We start from the raw sequence: 16,997 nt of genomic DNA, 5'->3' as shown, positions 1-16,997 counted from the left end.
TACTTGAAACTACTGTTACATCTTTCTGAGCCTTCCAATTCCAATCTCAACCACAAACTGAAAGTTAATAAAAAGCCCCTGAATGATTCATATAAATCCTTTAAATCTAAGAACAGGAGCAAACACTAAAAAAGCAATAGCCCATTTAAATTTCAACAGCCTGAATGCCAGACATCCCTGATTGTCACATCTTGTCACCCTCCAAGTCACCATTCCATGTTCCTAGTTCACTGTGGGCTCCAGACATATTCCACTCTAACAAATACAGCTTGCCAGAAGTATTTTTGAGTGTGGTTATTTACAGTTTTCACTAACAACTTTTTCAAACATTCCTTCAATAGGTTCTAAGAATTAAGCAGCATGAAATCCAAATCTAAAATCATTGTCTCCATGCTTCATTGAAGAAAATGAACGTGAAAAATCCAATAGCAGCTGCAAACCATTTAAGAATTCCTAGTTAAACTGCAAAATACATTTTCAACCATTTAGCCATAACAACTTCTAAACGGAGAGAGCTGCTTCTTTATATAAACCACCTCTGTTTACCAAACATCAGAGAATCTCCGGGCAGAGGGCTACCGCAGGATGGGAATAGTAAGAGGATGTTACAACCCATGGGGTGCTGATCTGCACACACCACCGTGAGGAAATACGTTCAGTGATTAAAGACAAATGCCACCTGCATGCTTGGCCAAGGAGTCCACTGCTGTCGCCACACACTGTCCCCAGTGAGAGAGGGGAAAGGATGGACTGAAATCCCACAGTGGATTAGAACTGGGGACAAAAGGAGCCAGGAACAGAAGATGGCAGCATAGGAAGGGAACGTTATGGTGTGCCCCAGTTGGGGACTCTGGCAGTATTATCACTAAGGCATCCTGAAGCCAAAATTCAAGACTAAACAATGAAAATTTCCTATCTTCTTTGACTTGGTATCCACAAAATTTGTTGAATTCTGACATATGTCAAACTTCTTTGCGTATATGTTAACAAGATACTCCTATTTATAAATTCATATGGCTATTTGGCTATTCTGTCAAAATTAGCCTTTAGGCCAGGCACTGTGGCCCATGCCTGTAATTCCAACACTTTGAGAGGCCAAGGCAGGAGGATCACTTGAGGTCAGGTGTTTGAGACCAGCCTGGGCAACATAGTGAGAAACCATCTCTACAAAAAATTTTAAAAATTAGCCAGGCATGGTGGCACACATCTGTAGTCCCAGCTACTGAGGAGGCTGAAGCAGGAGAATCCCTTGAGCCCAGGAGTTGGAGGCTGCAGTGAGCTAAGAGGTGCCACTGCACTCCAGCCTGAGTGACAGAGCAAGCCCCTGTGTCTTCTTTTTTTTTTTTTTTGAGTCAGAGTCTTACCCTGTTGCCCAAGCTGGAATAGCCTTGAAACTGCCACATTTTCTTTAAAGAAACGGTCTGAAACACTCACTTTTTGAGTTATATTAAGAACAAAAATCCAGCGGGCACAGTGGCTCATGCCTATCATCCCAGCACTTTAGGCGTCTAAGGCAGGAGGACAGTTTAAAGCAGGGGTTAGAGACCAGCCTGGGCAACAAAGTGAGACCCTATCTCTTAACAACAACAACAAAATCCATAATAAGGTTAAGATTTGATTTTAGTCATTTATTACCTATTATAAATCATCTCTGGACTCTTTCAAATAAAAATAAAATGTTTTCCAAAGGAATTAGAAATTAGATGTTTATTGCAACAGCTGTAATCTCAATAGTCTTTGGAAAAGAGTTTTTATCTAATAGTTGTTATAGTCAGATAGCTATGAAATAACTAACATTCAAAACATTTAGATAACCATTTATCTATAATCAATAAAAAGAGAAGTGTTGTACTTCATGCAAAATGCACGACAGTTGCCTACCTTGCATATAGGTGAAAGTCATCCTTGAAAGAAAACATACTAGTGCTAGAAATAAAAGAAATAGAACCATGAAATACTAGAGGCAAACACACAAAAAATAAGATGGCACTCCTCAGAGGGACAGTAGAGTAGCTAAACTAAATAATTAAGGAAAAGTTACAGGTTGAAATTTTATTGCACGACCAGAGCAGCACCCTTAAGAATCTCTTTATTTGGGGCCGGGCACGGTGGCTCATGCCTGGAATCCCAGCACTTTGGGAGGCCAAGGCAAGTGGATCATGAGGTCAGGAGTTCGAGACCAGCCTGGCCAGTATGGTGAAACCCCGTCCCTACTAAAAATACAAAAAAATTAGCCAGGCATGGTGGCATGCACCTGTAGTCCCAGCTACTCAGAAGGCTGAGGCAGGAGAATTGCTTGAACCCAGGAGGCAGAGGTTGTAGTGAGCGAAGATCGTGCCACTGCACTCCAGCCTGGGTAACAGGGTGAGACTCCATCTCAAAAAATAAAAGAAATAAAAATAGAATCTCTTAATTTATCATATTGGATGGCCTAGGTGCAAGATTAAGAGAGAAGTTTTTTGTTGTATGTACATAACCAACTTTTGCTATTTAAGCCACTGAAACAGAAGGCACCTAGCTATCTTGGGAATGAGGAAGCCCCCTTCCCTAAAGCTTATAGTGAGCACATAGCTGCATTAACTTAGCTAGCCAAAGGTTCAGAATAAAGAAGGAAGCAATAAGATGCTATGGGCCCAGCTAAATGGCAAAAAAAATGCCTAAACCAAATCTAGATTTTAAATTGAAGCATAATACTTAGTTTATTGGAATCATTTGGTAGAGAATGACATATAATGTTTAGGCCCCGGATCACGTACATTCCCACCCTTGGTTTATCTCTCTGGGTCAAATCATTGCCACATGCACCTTGTACAAGGTTCCAGGTCCTATTGTCACTGTCACAAAGGTAGAACATGACGTGGTGGGAAAGGAGATGGGGAGAGGAGAAACACTCAAGGCCAGAGGTATGTGAGACCAGGAGACAGCAAAGTTGGGGACCTCATCATAAAACAGCACGGCCTGGCAAGAACCAGCACTACCATGTCCCTGAACTGTGGCTCCTGTTCAGACCAATAAAGGAAAGTCAAATAGATGAGAACTGCTCTTTGGGAAAACACAGCTATTTAGAAAATGCAGTTGCTCAGACAACCTTTCCAAGAAGAAACACTGCAGTCAGGTGAAGGCAGAAAAATGTAGTAACCAAGAGCACAGATTCTGGAGCCAGGTTGCTCCAGCTATTATAAAAATATAGACGATAATTATTATTATCTCAGTGTAGGGGAGCTGCTATGCCAAAGGGAAAGCAAAACAACTAAGAACTCTGATGAAGGGCAGTCAGACCACTGCAGCACCTGTTTATAATGAAAACTGATAGCACTTCTCACTGTCTAAACAAATGCTATAAGGTGCCTGTCGAAGCAAGTCATTTTGATGCATTTTCTACAGTTGGCCAGGTCAGCAGGTTGTTATTACCGTGTTACACAGATGACTGGATTAGTCAGGGTAATTTAATCTGTAGGAAGTGGCAACTCACAGACCTGAGATTTTTATGACCACTCCAATCTGCACCCATGAACACCCCAGGTACTGTATCACCCACTGAAATACATTTTGCAAATAAAGCCATATAATCACGCTTATGAAACACAAAGCTCAGGAAAGGTAAAAAGAACCACAAACTTGTTCAAGGAAGTGAATTTCCCACTTTCACAGAATGAGCAGGACCTGGTTGAGCAGGTTCCTCCTTCAGTAAAACCTCTTTAAGGGCCAGCTGAGAAAAAGGAATGTCAATCCTATGTGTTATTTGCCAAATACACATCCTTTAAAAACTAGTAGTGTTCTGTGCAAAGACCAACACCAGTTACTAGAGTTGATACTGTTTTAAGCCATATTGTTAAGGAGACATAATTATCATTTGCCCTAAAATGGGCTGTAATAAGATTCAGGTGCTATATTAAACCGTATTAGATTAAGAGATTTTTCCACCAACATTTTTCTCTTTACACATATTATATCTATAGAAAGAACCCTAAATCTGTGCCACAGAAATGCTCACATATGTATAAGGATATATGGATAAGGATGTTCATTACAGAAACATTTATTTGGCAAAAAACAAGAAACCACTAAAGTATCTATCAATAGAGAATCATTCAATAAATTATGAAATGGTCATAATATGGAATGCTATATAGCAGTTAAAAAGAATGAGTTGAGGATCTATATGTACCAACTTGGATGGGCTCTCTAAAATATATGAAAGAGAAAAAACTATTTCAGACAAGTATACATAATATGATTCCATTTATGTAGGAAAAAATGAATATGTGATTATGTACAATATGTACAATATATAATATATGTGTAAGTGAATAGAAGAGGGTCTGGAGAAAGATTCCAGGCTGTAGTTACTTCTGAGAAAGGAAATAACATTGAAGGGAGGAATTAAGTCACTTCTTAACCTATTTATTTTATTTAGTAATTTATTCAACAAATTAAATTTAGAGTTCCTCCTATGTACAGGTAGGTCCTTTCAAGTCATGGAAATATAATAATGAATAGACAAAGTCCCAATCCCTCTCCAATGTTCCAGCCAAATGAACAACTTTTGCTGGGACAGTTCTACTCAGCAAAGCAGCCTATTTCGTCTTTGAACAGCTTAAATTTTCATAAGATTGTCTTTTTAAATATATCTATTAAACCACAACCTGGATCCTAATAACTGTCAACCAAAGATCTTAAATTTATCCCCTTGAGGCCATACAGAGCACATCTAATCCCTTCTTCAAGTGACAGTCCTTCAAATATTTTAAGAAAGCAATCCTATCACCCCCTAAATCAGACTAAACACCTCCAGGTCTTCCAACTGTTCTTCCTGTGACATTGTTTCAAGACTTTGCACCTTCCTGCATGCTTCTTTCTAAATGTTCTCCTCTTTGTCTAGTTTCCTCTAAAAGCTCAACGTCAAGCCATGATTGTGGTGCTACAAGTGTCACCTAGTCCCAAAGACAAGGGGGGAAAGAAAGACAATCTGCCTCATTTTTAATAACTATACCATACTTTAATCTTATTCCCCACCACACCAACTAATCCTCTCCTCTGCACAGTTTTATTTGAAATGAATTTTGTTACAGAAAGCAATGCTTGCAAGAAGATATAAAGCCATCTAACGCCCTTAGGATTTTCCTAAATATTAAAGTTTTTTTAAGTGTTTCCATTTACATGTCTAATAAGACAACAAATACCATTTCATAAAACTAATTTGAAATGTGAAACTATGTCCTGCTGCAGTCCCACTGAGAACAAGGACATCCTGTTCACCACTGCATCCCCAGTGGCTAAAACAGTGGCCAATGTGCAGCAGTTGTTCAGCACACGTTCAGGAGACGTTGGCTTGTGCACGAGTGAAATCAGCCTCAAATCACTCAACTTGAAGTCTGCATTTGGGCAGAAGGCAACAACTAAGTGAAATGAAAGTAATTCATTAAAACATGCCTAGCATTTGTGCAGCACCATAAGGTGTTCAGGACTTTTACATATACTAACTCGTTTGATCAATGACTCTGTGAGGTAAAAAGAATGACAACTGGCCAGGCGTGGTGACTCACACCTGTAATCCCAGCACTTTGGAAGGCCAAGGCAGGCAGATCACGAGGTCAGGAGTTCAAAACCAGCCTGACCAACATGGCGAAACCTCATCTCTACTAAAAATACAAAAATTAGCCAGGCGTGATAGCGCATGCCTATAATCCCAACTACTCGGGAGGCTGAGGCAGGAGAATCGCTTCAACACGGGAGGTGGAGGTTGCAGTGAGCTGAGATCACGCCACTGCATTCTAGCCTCGGTGACAGAGCAAGACTCCGTCTCAAAAAAAGACAACTGTTCACCTTTCTGACAGGCAAGAAGAGATAACAATCATGAAGTAAACAGTCAGAACATCATACCACATGGCCAGCTAGGATGGCGCTGCCATGCAACACAGCAGTCCTCTAACTTCTTCCCAGGCATCCTTCACCTCATCGCTGCACCTCTGCCTCTCTCCACTCTTCAAGTAATGAGTGTTTTCAAAAAGCTGAGAGTAATGCCACATGTGTAAACCCATCTTCTTTCATATTTTCAAAACTCCAGGAGAGCTCTTTGTTTACAGCAGGGCCCCTCATCAGCAGCAATATTTTGGATCAGGTAACCCTCTGTTATGGGTGTAATCTCTTGTAGGATATTAGTAGAATCCCTTCCTTCTACCCACCTCTACCCCTACCTTCTGGACACCTGCAGCAGCCCTCCAGCTGTGACAACCAAAAATGTCTCCCTGCATTGCCAAATATTCCTGGGGTAGGCCCAAACCTCTACCAGTTAATAATCAATGAATTAAGGCCAGGCTCAGTGGCTCATGCCTGTAATCCCAACACTCTGGAAGGCCGAGACAGGCAGATTGCCTGAGCTCAGGAGTTCGAGACCAGCCTGGGAAACACAGCAAAAACCCATCTCTACCAAAAATACAAAAAATTTGCCGGAAGTGGTGGAGAGCACCTGTAGTCCCAGCTACTTGGGAGGCTGCGGCAGGGGAACTGCCTGAACATGGGAAGTAGATCGTGCCACTGCACTACAGCCTGGGTGACAGAGTGAGACCCTGTCTCCGGAAAAAAAGCAAGACCAAAAAAAAAAAGAATTAAAGGAATCCTATAGTAAATCCATTCACATAGCAGTAGTAATAATTTAAGAGAGCACAGAAATATTTCAGGAACATGATTTGTTTTCCAGGTACAAACAATATAGCCATTAGCTCTTAAAAATATATATTTGAGTTTCAGTAAGTTCTCCAAGTTCAGAATAGGTTACTAAAAGCATGCTTTACTTCTGTAAACTCCCAAAGCACCAACATATAGTCTGTTTATCCACACATTCTCTCACACGTCTCTCTACCCTGATATCCACTCTAGGTGATGCCTCCAAAATGCTCATCCCTTTTTGCCTCTCCTACCTTACCACTGGTTCAAGCCCTTTACTGGGTACCCAGCCTTTTAGATTCACTCTCAGTCACTGAGCTACTTTCAGCATCTAACAAACAAAGAAAGAAAAATAACCAACCAGAGTGAGAATAAAGGGCACAAGCAGAGCATGTCTTTCAGAGCTGTGCGATCCTTTTGAGTCACAGTTGCAACCCAGGTTGAATCTACACAAACAGACTTAGAGCACTTCGGCCTTTTCCTTTGAAGGGATAGAAGCCCCTGTCCAGACGTACTCTGGAGGTGGAGAAAGATGTTGGGAAAGGGAAGAAGAGATACACAGCAATGTAACCTAATAACCTCCTTTACCCATGGAAGTAAACGCTGTTAACAGTTGAGGGCTGGAGGGTCCATAAACATGAAACGATACACAACCAGATTCTACTCAACAGGATGGAGATAAAAGGAGTTAGGAAAATTCTGAAAGTTCGTAGTTAAAAACTAAGTATTTCACTTAAGTTTGCTACAGTTGTTAAGCCATTGCGAAAGGGGGATGAATGTTAGTTATTAGCATTTTAAAAGGTTCTACTTCAGCATAAAGGTTATTTCCAACCAATGGGAAGTCCAATATAATCAAAAGGTGCCTAAATTATTCGTGCGGAATCACTTTCTTTATGTCAGAGGAAGTACTACAAGCCTTTTGAGATTTGTTTTGTTTTGTTTTTTTGAGACGGGATCTCGCTCTGTCACCAGGCTGGAGTTCAGTGGCACGATCTCAGCTCACTGCAAACTCCACCACCCTGGTTCAAGCAATTCTCCTGCCTCAGCCTCCCAAGTAGCTGGGATTATAGACATGCGCCACCACACCCGGCTAATTTTTGTACTTTTAGTAGAGATGGGGTTTCACCCTGTTGGTCAGGCTCACCTCGAACTCCTGACCTCGTGATCCGCCCTCTCGGCCTCCCAAAGTGCTGGGATTACAGGCGTGAGCCACTGCGCCCAGCGTTTTTGTTTTTTTTTTTTTTTTGAGGAGTTTCACTCTTGTTGCCCAGGCTGGAGTGCAATGGCACAATCTCGGCTCACTGCAACCTCCACTTCCCATGTTCAAGCAATTCTCCTGCCTCAGCCTCTCACCTCTCAAGTAGCTGGGATTACAGGCGTGTGCCACCACGCCCAACTAATTTTTGTATTTTAGTAGAGATGGGGTTTCACCATGTTGGTCAGGCCGGTCTTGAACTCCTGACCTCAACTGATTCACCCATCTCAGTCTCCCATAGTGCTGGGATTACAGGCATGAGCCACCATGCCCAGCCACCTTTTGAGATTTTTTTATTAAATTCCTCCAAGAATGCACAGCTTGCCATAGTCGTAATTTCCTGCTCCTATCCATGTGTGCGTGTGACCCTCAAAAAATGCTGAATGCTGTTCTTCTCTCCCCAATGGAGAAAGGAACTCAAAAACCCCTCCACTGTTTCACAGATGGAATTGCCAAGTAGACTTTTAAAAAAGTGTGCTCCTTCTCTGATCCACTGAATGGAACCCCATGATTTTTAAGTACTTATTATACAGCAGGCCCTCAACTCCATTTTCTGAGTAATTTTATCTAACCCTATTTCTTTTGTTCTTTAAAATTTCTTAGATTTAAACAATAACAAAAAAATTAAACTAAATTAATCAGTTATTGGTGACAGCTGATTTTTCAGAAGCTACATTTGCAACTCACAAAACTGAATAGTGAATTTTTGGAATCTGGAAAGCTGGCTGTATTTGTAATAAAAATTTAATTTGTGGGGGGATCCTGTAATTTTGGAGCAGTCATCTGCAAATTAACTTATTTTGCAGATACTAATGTCAAATTGGTTTGAAACAACAGGAAAGTAAAGCATATTATGTTTTCCTTAAAAATCATGGAAAGGTGATATAACACCCTTGAAGCCTGAAACTGCTGTCATTAGCACCAATGACTATATTGATTTTTAAAAATTTGGCCGGGTGTGGTGGCTCACGCCTGTAATCCCAGCACTTTGGGAGGCTGAGGCGGGTGGATCAAAAGGTCAGGAGATCGACACCATCTTGGCCAACATGGTGAAACATCGTCTTTACTAAAATACAAAAAACTAGCAGGGCATGGTGGTACATGCCTGTAGTTCCATCTGCTCGGGGGAGGCCGAGGCAGGGGAATCAACTGAACACAGGAGGCAGAGTTTGCAGTGAGCTGAGATTGTACCACTTCACTCCAGCCTGACGACAGAGCAAGACTCCATCTCAAAAAAAAAAAAAATTGTTATCCCTTTTAATGTGGCTAGCATAATACTGAAAATCTACAGAGAATATACATTGTCAAAGTCTTGGATGCAAGAGCGTGATTTAGCATTTTAACTTCCATGAAGCACTACAGACAATGTACCAATGCTGCTGAATGAATGAATGAAATTAGAAACTCAGTCTTTATTATTTGTGCTAAGGAAGAATAAAGGCAAATCCATATTAAATCCAAAATGGTATTGTATCCGATTGTTTCATTAGTTCTGAGAGTCAGGAGCACCAAAATTAAATTTTTTCTCTTCTTATTGCTTCTTCCCACTCTTTGATAAAGGTGTTAAAGATCACTGAAAAGACCAAAAGGTTGGCAGCAGGTGGGGGAAGGAAAAAGAAAGCAAGCAGCCAGAGGATCTGAAAACTCAATAATCAGCCTTTGAATAATAGAGTGAAAAATATAAAGCTATTTGGGAGACTTAAAAGGTAGACACTATGAAAATCTTGACAGTGAGTTTTAAATATGTTCCTCTTTATAAGAGTCTGATGTCTAATTGATTGGTTTCACAGTTCTCCAAGATGGGTAATGTGGAAAAAGACAACAGAATTTCGCCTTTTAAGCTCAAGAGTATAAGACAGGACTGTTACTTAACAAACAGGGAACAGTAATCACACAAGTACTTCAAATGTATCCAAGAATTACTATGTAACATGCAAAACAGGTTCTTACACGAGATCCCTTGTCTGGCACCCTCACCAGGGTAAGTGAATGAGTGAACGTGTGAGAGTGTGTGTGCGTGCGTGCACGCGCGTACATGCATGCATGAGAGAGAGAAATACCTTATTCCTATCTCAACCAAATGGGCAGGAAAACCTCTTTACCAACAGTTGGCTATTAGTCTCACAGCAATATTCAGAAAATAACTCTATATAACTCTATTTTAATGTTTAAATTCCTCATCTTTCTTCTTCCAGAGATGTCAGTAAACTATGTACCAGGACTGACCATTTTTCTCCTATCAGGTGGCAGAAAACCTGAAAAAGATTCTAAAGCTTGCCCTTATAATTCTAATGAGACAGGATAGAAAGTATCATGCATACTAGCTTCCTGAAAACTTGGCTTTCCTTGGGAAGGAACCCAGCTTGAAGAGGATTTTGTAGATTATGATTAATGGTTAACTAACTCTGCTTCTACTTTTCTGACGACTAGCTGCCCAGTACTAAAATGTACCACAACCAAAGAACATAACAGAATTAAATATGTATTGGAGCTTAAAAAAATGCTTCTTGAGAATTAAAAGAAAAAAAATGCATGTGAAGGACAGAAAAAATGAAATTTCAAAAAGTTTTCCACAAACTTAAGGCACACTGTGTTGGGTAATGGAAAGCTTTCTGAAAGACAGTCTATCCTGTTACCCATGCTAGCGGCAGAACAGGAGAAGCTGAAGAAAAGGTTATCATAGGGAAGATGTAGAAATAGCCTGGTAATAGGAGCTTGCCAAAAAAATTGATAGAGCCAGTAATTTACCTTCAACAGGGTAAGAAACGGGAAGCCAGATTCATGTATAAGGAGATTTAGCAGTGGACTAATATGTTGACATTTCCTGAATCTATTCCAGGAATGGATGGAACATTTTGGACGGGCTATAGCTGTCTCCAATACTCAGTAATAATGCATTTATTATCAAATGCATGTTATGAATTATGTGATAAGCTCTTCAGAACAGGGGTCACATAGATTTATGCAGTCTGTAAGCTGTATATAAATTAAGCACACTCTGAAAGTTACGATGGTGCTAATACAGTGAAGAGGTCATGAAAACAATATGGGTCTTATCTAGGTCAAGTAAGACTATCAGCATTTTGAAATTTTGAAAACTGTGCATGCACTGTCATGCTTTTTGATGTGCCTGCTCAGCTTGAAAATGAACTTGTCAATTGAAATTCACCTTAAAATTTTAACCAGGACCTCAGTTCCAAATACAGCAAATAAACAATGCCCCCTTTTGTTACCACAAATAATTAAAAGATGTATTTTCAAATGAAGCTCTCTGACAGGTGAAGTCAATAGTTTTCACCAAGTCTTTTGAGGGGAAGAAGAAAACTTCTATGTTAATAAAGTGGTGGTGGTTGGGGTGGGATCATTTGACTAATGTTCAGAACAGACCTAATACCTAGGTAGTGCAGCTTCAAACCCAGGCCTGCGCCACCTACTCTATCAACAGGGTTGGTGAGGACCCACACAGAACCCAGCCGCTTCTGCAGCAGCCTGTAGCCAAGGAAAAATTTTACCCCTCACCCACTCTGCTTTTTGTTTGTTGTTTTTCATGCCCACTCTTGTAAATGTGTAAGACAGGAAAACAAATCAAAAGAGGCAAAGCCCTCATTAGACTGCCTTCTTAACCCAAGCAAGGCAGAAAGATAATTAATCGCTATTTAGTACTTTGGATATACTGGTCCTTAGAAGGTAAACAATACCAATAAAACTTTAGTCAAGAATCCTATTCATCTTTATTTTTATATCACCTTATTATTATCTGGCTGTGGGTGATCATTGTTTTTTTTGAGGGTTTTCCAAATAGAGCGCCCAATCTGAGAACTACATTTAATTGTTCTGTGCCTCACTGGAGTACAACTATAATAAAGCAGTCAATTCAAGAAAATGAAGAGCAACGTTTTCTTTAAATCTCTATTTTTGAGATTTTACCTCATATACATACTGCTAAAATACTCTCATTTCAGAGGCCAAGGTCACTTTTTAAACTAATTATTTTAAAAGGAAATATAACTTGTGGAGTATGTGGGTTTTTTTTTTCTTTTTTGGTACACAGAATTTACTTGCAACTCTGCTTGAGTTAAGGCTTACATTACATCCATTACACTCATCACACATACCAGTGAGAGATGCACGTGTAACAGCTGAAGCTAAAATACACTCCTATTCTGTACATAGCTCTGGCATTTATTAATGCATAAGTCTAATCAACAGGCTAAATCACTGTCATAAAACTGATAGAAAATTTTGTTTTCAGGCAGTCATCTTTCAAGTCTATCTGTTGCTAATTTGCTAAACTGAGATTCACTATGAAATCTACAGCTGATGTCTCTATTCAAGCAAGCATTATCTTTTCATTTTCAAAAGCAAGCTGTGGCTTGGGTTTGCTGTCTTCTTCCCAGTAAGGTCAGGAGGCTGGGCTTGCTTCCACCTGCGAGTGTATCACAACCCAGGCGCGCGCACCCGAGCCCTCCCTCCACCCATCTCCCAGGGCGGAAACCAGAGAACAGAACCCAAACACCAAAACTTTCTGGTCGCAAACGCTACTCATCTTGCCGTGTCCAGAGACCCGGCACTGGAAACGGCACTGGCTTTTGTTCCAGGGTCGCCCAGCTGGCGAGGTAAACGTCACAGCAGTCCTTGATCCCCAAAGGTTGTGAGAGATTCTGTGGCACGGGAATTTTGGAGCCTCCCGAAAGGAGCCAACTTCTCCTCAACCTATGCGCGTGGGGTGTACAAACACACGAAAAGAGGACGCGGGGTGGGCAGGAATGAAACCTTCAGTTCCTCTTAAATTCTCAGACTCAGGTTCACAAAATGAATCTCCTTCTCCGTGGACGGGCGCGAGGGGGGCTGGGGCTGGGAGAGAACTAGGTTGGAGAAGGGACTGGAGCTACAGTCGAGATGCAGGACCGGCCCCGCCTCCGGCTACAATCAGAAAAGCTACAGTGTGTCAGTGGTTTTCGGCTTCCTGTTTGTAAAGCGAGAACCTCCCCCCGACTCCGGGACTGTCGTTCTTCCTCAAAACCAACCGAGACGGCCCCTTCTTCGCGCTCGGGGCAGCCTCAGCCGCAGGGGGAAGGGAGAGGAGGGGAGCGGGGCATGGGGGGCGCGGCGGGGCGGGGACAGCCGCGATGGAAGGGGCAGGGCCACGGGGCGCAGCAACCCTCCCAGCCCGGCGGCCCCGGGGACTGAGCTGGGCCGCGAGGCGGACAAAGCGCCTCCCGCTCCCTCCCCCACGGCCACGTTCCAAAAGGGAGGGAGAAGGCGGGCAAGAGGGGCTGGAGGAGGAGGAAGGGGGGGAGGAAGAGGAGGAGGGAAGGTGCTGCCGGCGGGACTGGGCAGGATCGCGCCGACCTGGGAGGGGAGGGAGGAGGGGTTGGGCGCCCTCGGAGAACTGGGAGGAGGGAAGGATTCTTGAGGCCCAAGATAAACAAATTGTTCCTCTTCACGTGCGGGGTGGGGGGAGGTGGGGAGCGAGCGCTGCAGCGTCGCCTCCCCTCCCCCAAGCCGACTCTTTGTCACCGAGCACCGGCCCGAGCGCCCGGCGAAAGCCCGCGGCAGCACTGGCACCACCCCCGGCGCCGGGGACTCACAGACCGGGAACGTGTGCGATTTCTAAACCGCACGACGGGAGGGCCGCCCCTGCCGGGCTCTGCGCCGCCGATCGCGGGGCGGTCTGCACGGGAAACGGGCGAAGGTGCGCGGCCCCGGCACGCTCCAGGATTCCCGTCGCCCGGCCCACCCAGCACCCGGGCGGCGCGGTGGGGGAGGGGGCGCAGACACCTTTCCCAAGCTTCCGGCCTCCCCTCACCCAGAAAGGAAAGCAAAAGAACCGGAGAAGGGAGATAAGAGAAAGGATTCTAGCCTCCGGCTTGGGGGTGGGAACTGCCCCTTCCTCCTGGAGAAGTTAAGCCATTGGCTGCTCATCCTACCTCGAACCCGCCCACCCAGCCATTTAAGCCTCTTTTACCTCCCTGCTACCTTCCACAGCTCTGGGCTTATTAGGCAGGCCCCCAAAGTTGGCGGGCAGTGGGGCGGGGGGAGCCAAGCGGAGGACTCCGTGCAAGCAAGTTTAAAAGGAAAAAAGGAAAGAATCCCAAGCGAAGCTGTATGGTGGGGCCTCTTGGCGCAAACCTTGGGTGTTGCTTTCCCCTCCCGCCCCCTCCAGGCCGCTCCCCTCTTAACCCTCCCAGCCGCTCCACCTGCCGGGCTGGCCCCAAGTCTCGAGCAACCAGCGGAGCGCACCCGCGCCCCGCATCCGCGCGCGCTCCCTCGAGCACCCCCGCGCGCAACCACCCTCGCTCGTTTCTCACCCACTTCAAAGTTCATTCACAAAACTCTCAGACTTTCTCAGCCCAAAGTGGGTGAGCTGGGGAGAGGAGGCGAGAGGCTCTCCTTCCCCGCTTCCCCCTAGGGGTTGAGGGCCTGGTGCCCGCCCAGAATCTGCGACAGCATCAATATCTCCACGCACCCAGCGGATGTGCAGAGGGGTGGGCGTAGGGGGACGGGTCTGGGGAGGAGAGGCGGCGCGGCTAGAGGTGGGGTGGGAAGCGGCGCAGAGGAGGAGCAAGGTTTCAACTCAGGGGTTCACTCTTTCAAATCGGTATCTAAGAAAGGGAAGGGGGGAAACTTTTCCAGCACCTCACTTCGAGGCTCCTCTAGGCTCCCTCCGCCGCTCGCAGTCGTGACTGGCTTCTCCCCTCTCGCCCCCTCCTCCCCAAATCTGACAACCTTGACAGATTAACAGGTAGCGGCGACGGCAGCTTTTTCCCTAAGAAAAGTTGACATTAACCCTTCGGCTTCAGCCCACCTCACCCACCGTGCAAATCAGACCCTTGTACCCCTATGTAAGAAGCTCCACGCGCCCCCCACTGCCACCACCACCACAACCCCCAACGCGCGCCGCAAGCCCGCTGCCCGTGCGCCCTCACCATGATCAGCGTGTGGTTCCTCTGCTCCGCCGAGGCAGCCTCCGCATCTTGCTGGGGTTTGCTCGGGTGCTGCTGTTTGCCGGTGCCGGCGCTCGATTTCTTGGCCCTCTGCTCCAGGGTCCGCTGGTAGAGGCTCACGGTGTCCCGGCGCTCCAGCTCCAGCTGCTCCACCTGAGCCTGCTGGTACCTGTTCTCGCAGTTGACGTGGTGCCGCCGGCAGCCCTCGATGCGCTGGCGGAGCCGCTCCACCACGGTGCTGTGCTTGGGAACGGCCGCCGAGCCGCCGCCGGAGCCGCCGCAGCCACCGGCAGCCGGGTGATTGCTACTCGGAGCAGCGGGAGTACTATTGGGAGTATTATTCACACCGATCCCGGCCCCGCCGAGGCTGCTGTTCAGGCTACTGTTGATGCAAATACTACTGCCATTCGCGGCAGCAGCGGGGGCTGCGAAATCCCCCATCCTGCTCCCCGGGCACACTATTTTGGAAGAACTTTTTTTATCCACCCCCCTATCAGCCTCCTCCTTGGGTCCAAGGATTAAAATAGTTTAAGTGGAACGCGGGGGAGACGCAAGCACATGGATGGAAACGGCGATCCCGACGGGGCGAAAAAAAGGGGGGGGAGATTTTGGGGTGGTTTTTTGTTTCCTTTTTTTAAACTGTAAAAGCTCGAGGGGAAGAAAAGGGGGGAACGTTATCGGAATACCATCAGACACCTATCAACAAAAAGAATCACAACAAACTGAGCCAGCAGCAAATCGGGTTGCAACTCAAGGGGAGATCCGCTCCTCGCCTGCCTTCTTTTTATAATCCATTATTTTCTAATAAATTCCAGGAGATTTCCGGTGGTTGGCAAGCATTTTCTCCCTACGTACCGAAAAACACACCCCATGTACACACACAAGCATATGCCTCCAGTGCGGACACGCGCGACACACACTCACTCCACACCGCATCGGAAAACGGCAAGCCTGCTTATTGCATTTTCCTTCCACAAAAAAGTTTTGGTGTTTATGCCGCCCCGTGTTCTCAAAGTACTTTGGCTGTTCAGTTGCATTTCACAGGAACCTAGATATCGAATCCTCGGGCTGGGGGAAGTAAACACATGGACAGTCCGAGGCGACTGCAAAAGTAGATCGGTGAAGTCCTTTGCAAAACGCCGCGCGGAGAGCAGCACCTAACGCTCGGCTGGGCTGCCGCTGCCGCCGCTGCTCCTGCCACCATCACAATGATCAACTGCTCGCCGCCGCCGCCGCCGCCTCCTCCTCCTCCTCTCGCTCCTCCACCTCCTCCTCCTCCTCCATGCCAGCGGAGTGATATCAGGACGCGCGAGCTCAGTAAACACGGCAGCGGCGGCGGCTGGAGGCCGTGAGACAAGACCGCGGACACGGCGCAAAACCCGGCCCGGACTCTCACCCGGCAGGAGCGGGCGCGGCACGCACCAGCACCCGGCTCCCGCCTCCGTCGCCTCGGCGCCCCGCGCCCCTCCCACGCCCCCAACCACACTACCGCCCTGCCGAGAAGCCCAGAGCCGCTAGCAACGGGGAGAAGAAAGATTCTAGGGGATCTCAGAAATAAATCAACTTTTGACCTGTGTGTGTGCGTGAGAGCGTGTGTGAGTGTGTGTGTCTGTGTACGCGCGCGCGGGTGCGCGGGGACGCGCCTGGTTGGGTTTCCTTATTCCAAGGGAGGTTATCAAGCGATCCCAAGTTGTTGTTATACATTTATGCATTATATTGCAGAAATGTGCATGACCAGGCAGAAACATTGAAGCTTTACAGCAGTTGTCTGTCATCCCTATCCATATGGAAAGAAAAAGGAAAATGAGTGACTTGTTTTTAAAACCCAAGTAGTAAGTCTGCGCTAGTAACAGCGCTACTTATGGACACTTGTTCTAAGTCTAGGCCAGTCTGAACACACAAATACCAAATTCTAAATAAATGGAAATAGGCTTTAAAAATGTTTAATATTATTTAATTCACTGTACATAATGATTGTTGTTACTAAGTCAATTATTGTTTTACTTACCCTTGGAAAAAAATAAAGCAAGCAGGGACTTGGAGGTGAGACTAACCGTACATTTAAACAGACTGTTTTGAACACTAGGTGCTAATGACAGCAGTAATTAAGGGTCCTTCGTAAATCAAGT

The 16,997-nt window shown here is 45.4% G+C and overlaps 1 protein-coding gene across 1 annotated transcript in view; it reads right to left on the bottom strand.

The window, feature by feature from the left end:
- Positions 1-16,157, bottom strand: part of MAML3 (mastermind like transcriptional coactivator 3) — a 438,906-nt gene extending 422,749 nt beyond the window's left edge. The window contains exon 1 of the mRNA XM_017873644.1: positions 14,851-16,157. Coding sequence (XP_017729133.1) covers positions 14,851-15,309 — 459 coding nt within the window. The 5' untranslated portion in view covers positions 15,310-16,157. The remainder of the gene's footprint in view (positions 1-14,850) is intronic.
- Positions 16,158-16,997: the final 840 nt, after the last annotated feature.

This window comes from Rhinopithecus bieti, unplaced genomic scaffold, assembly GCF_001698545.2.
Source record: "Rhinopithecus bieti isolate Rb0 unplaced genomic scaffold, ASM169854v2 scaffold_7985, whole genome shotgun sequence".
Classification (NCBI taxonomy): domain Eukaryota; kingdom Metazoa; phylum Chordata; class Mammalia; order Primates; family Cercopithecidae; genus Rhinopithecus; species Rhinopithecus bieti.
This window is presented reverse-complemented; position numbering and strand designations above follow the sequence as displayed.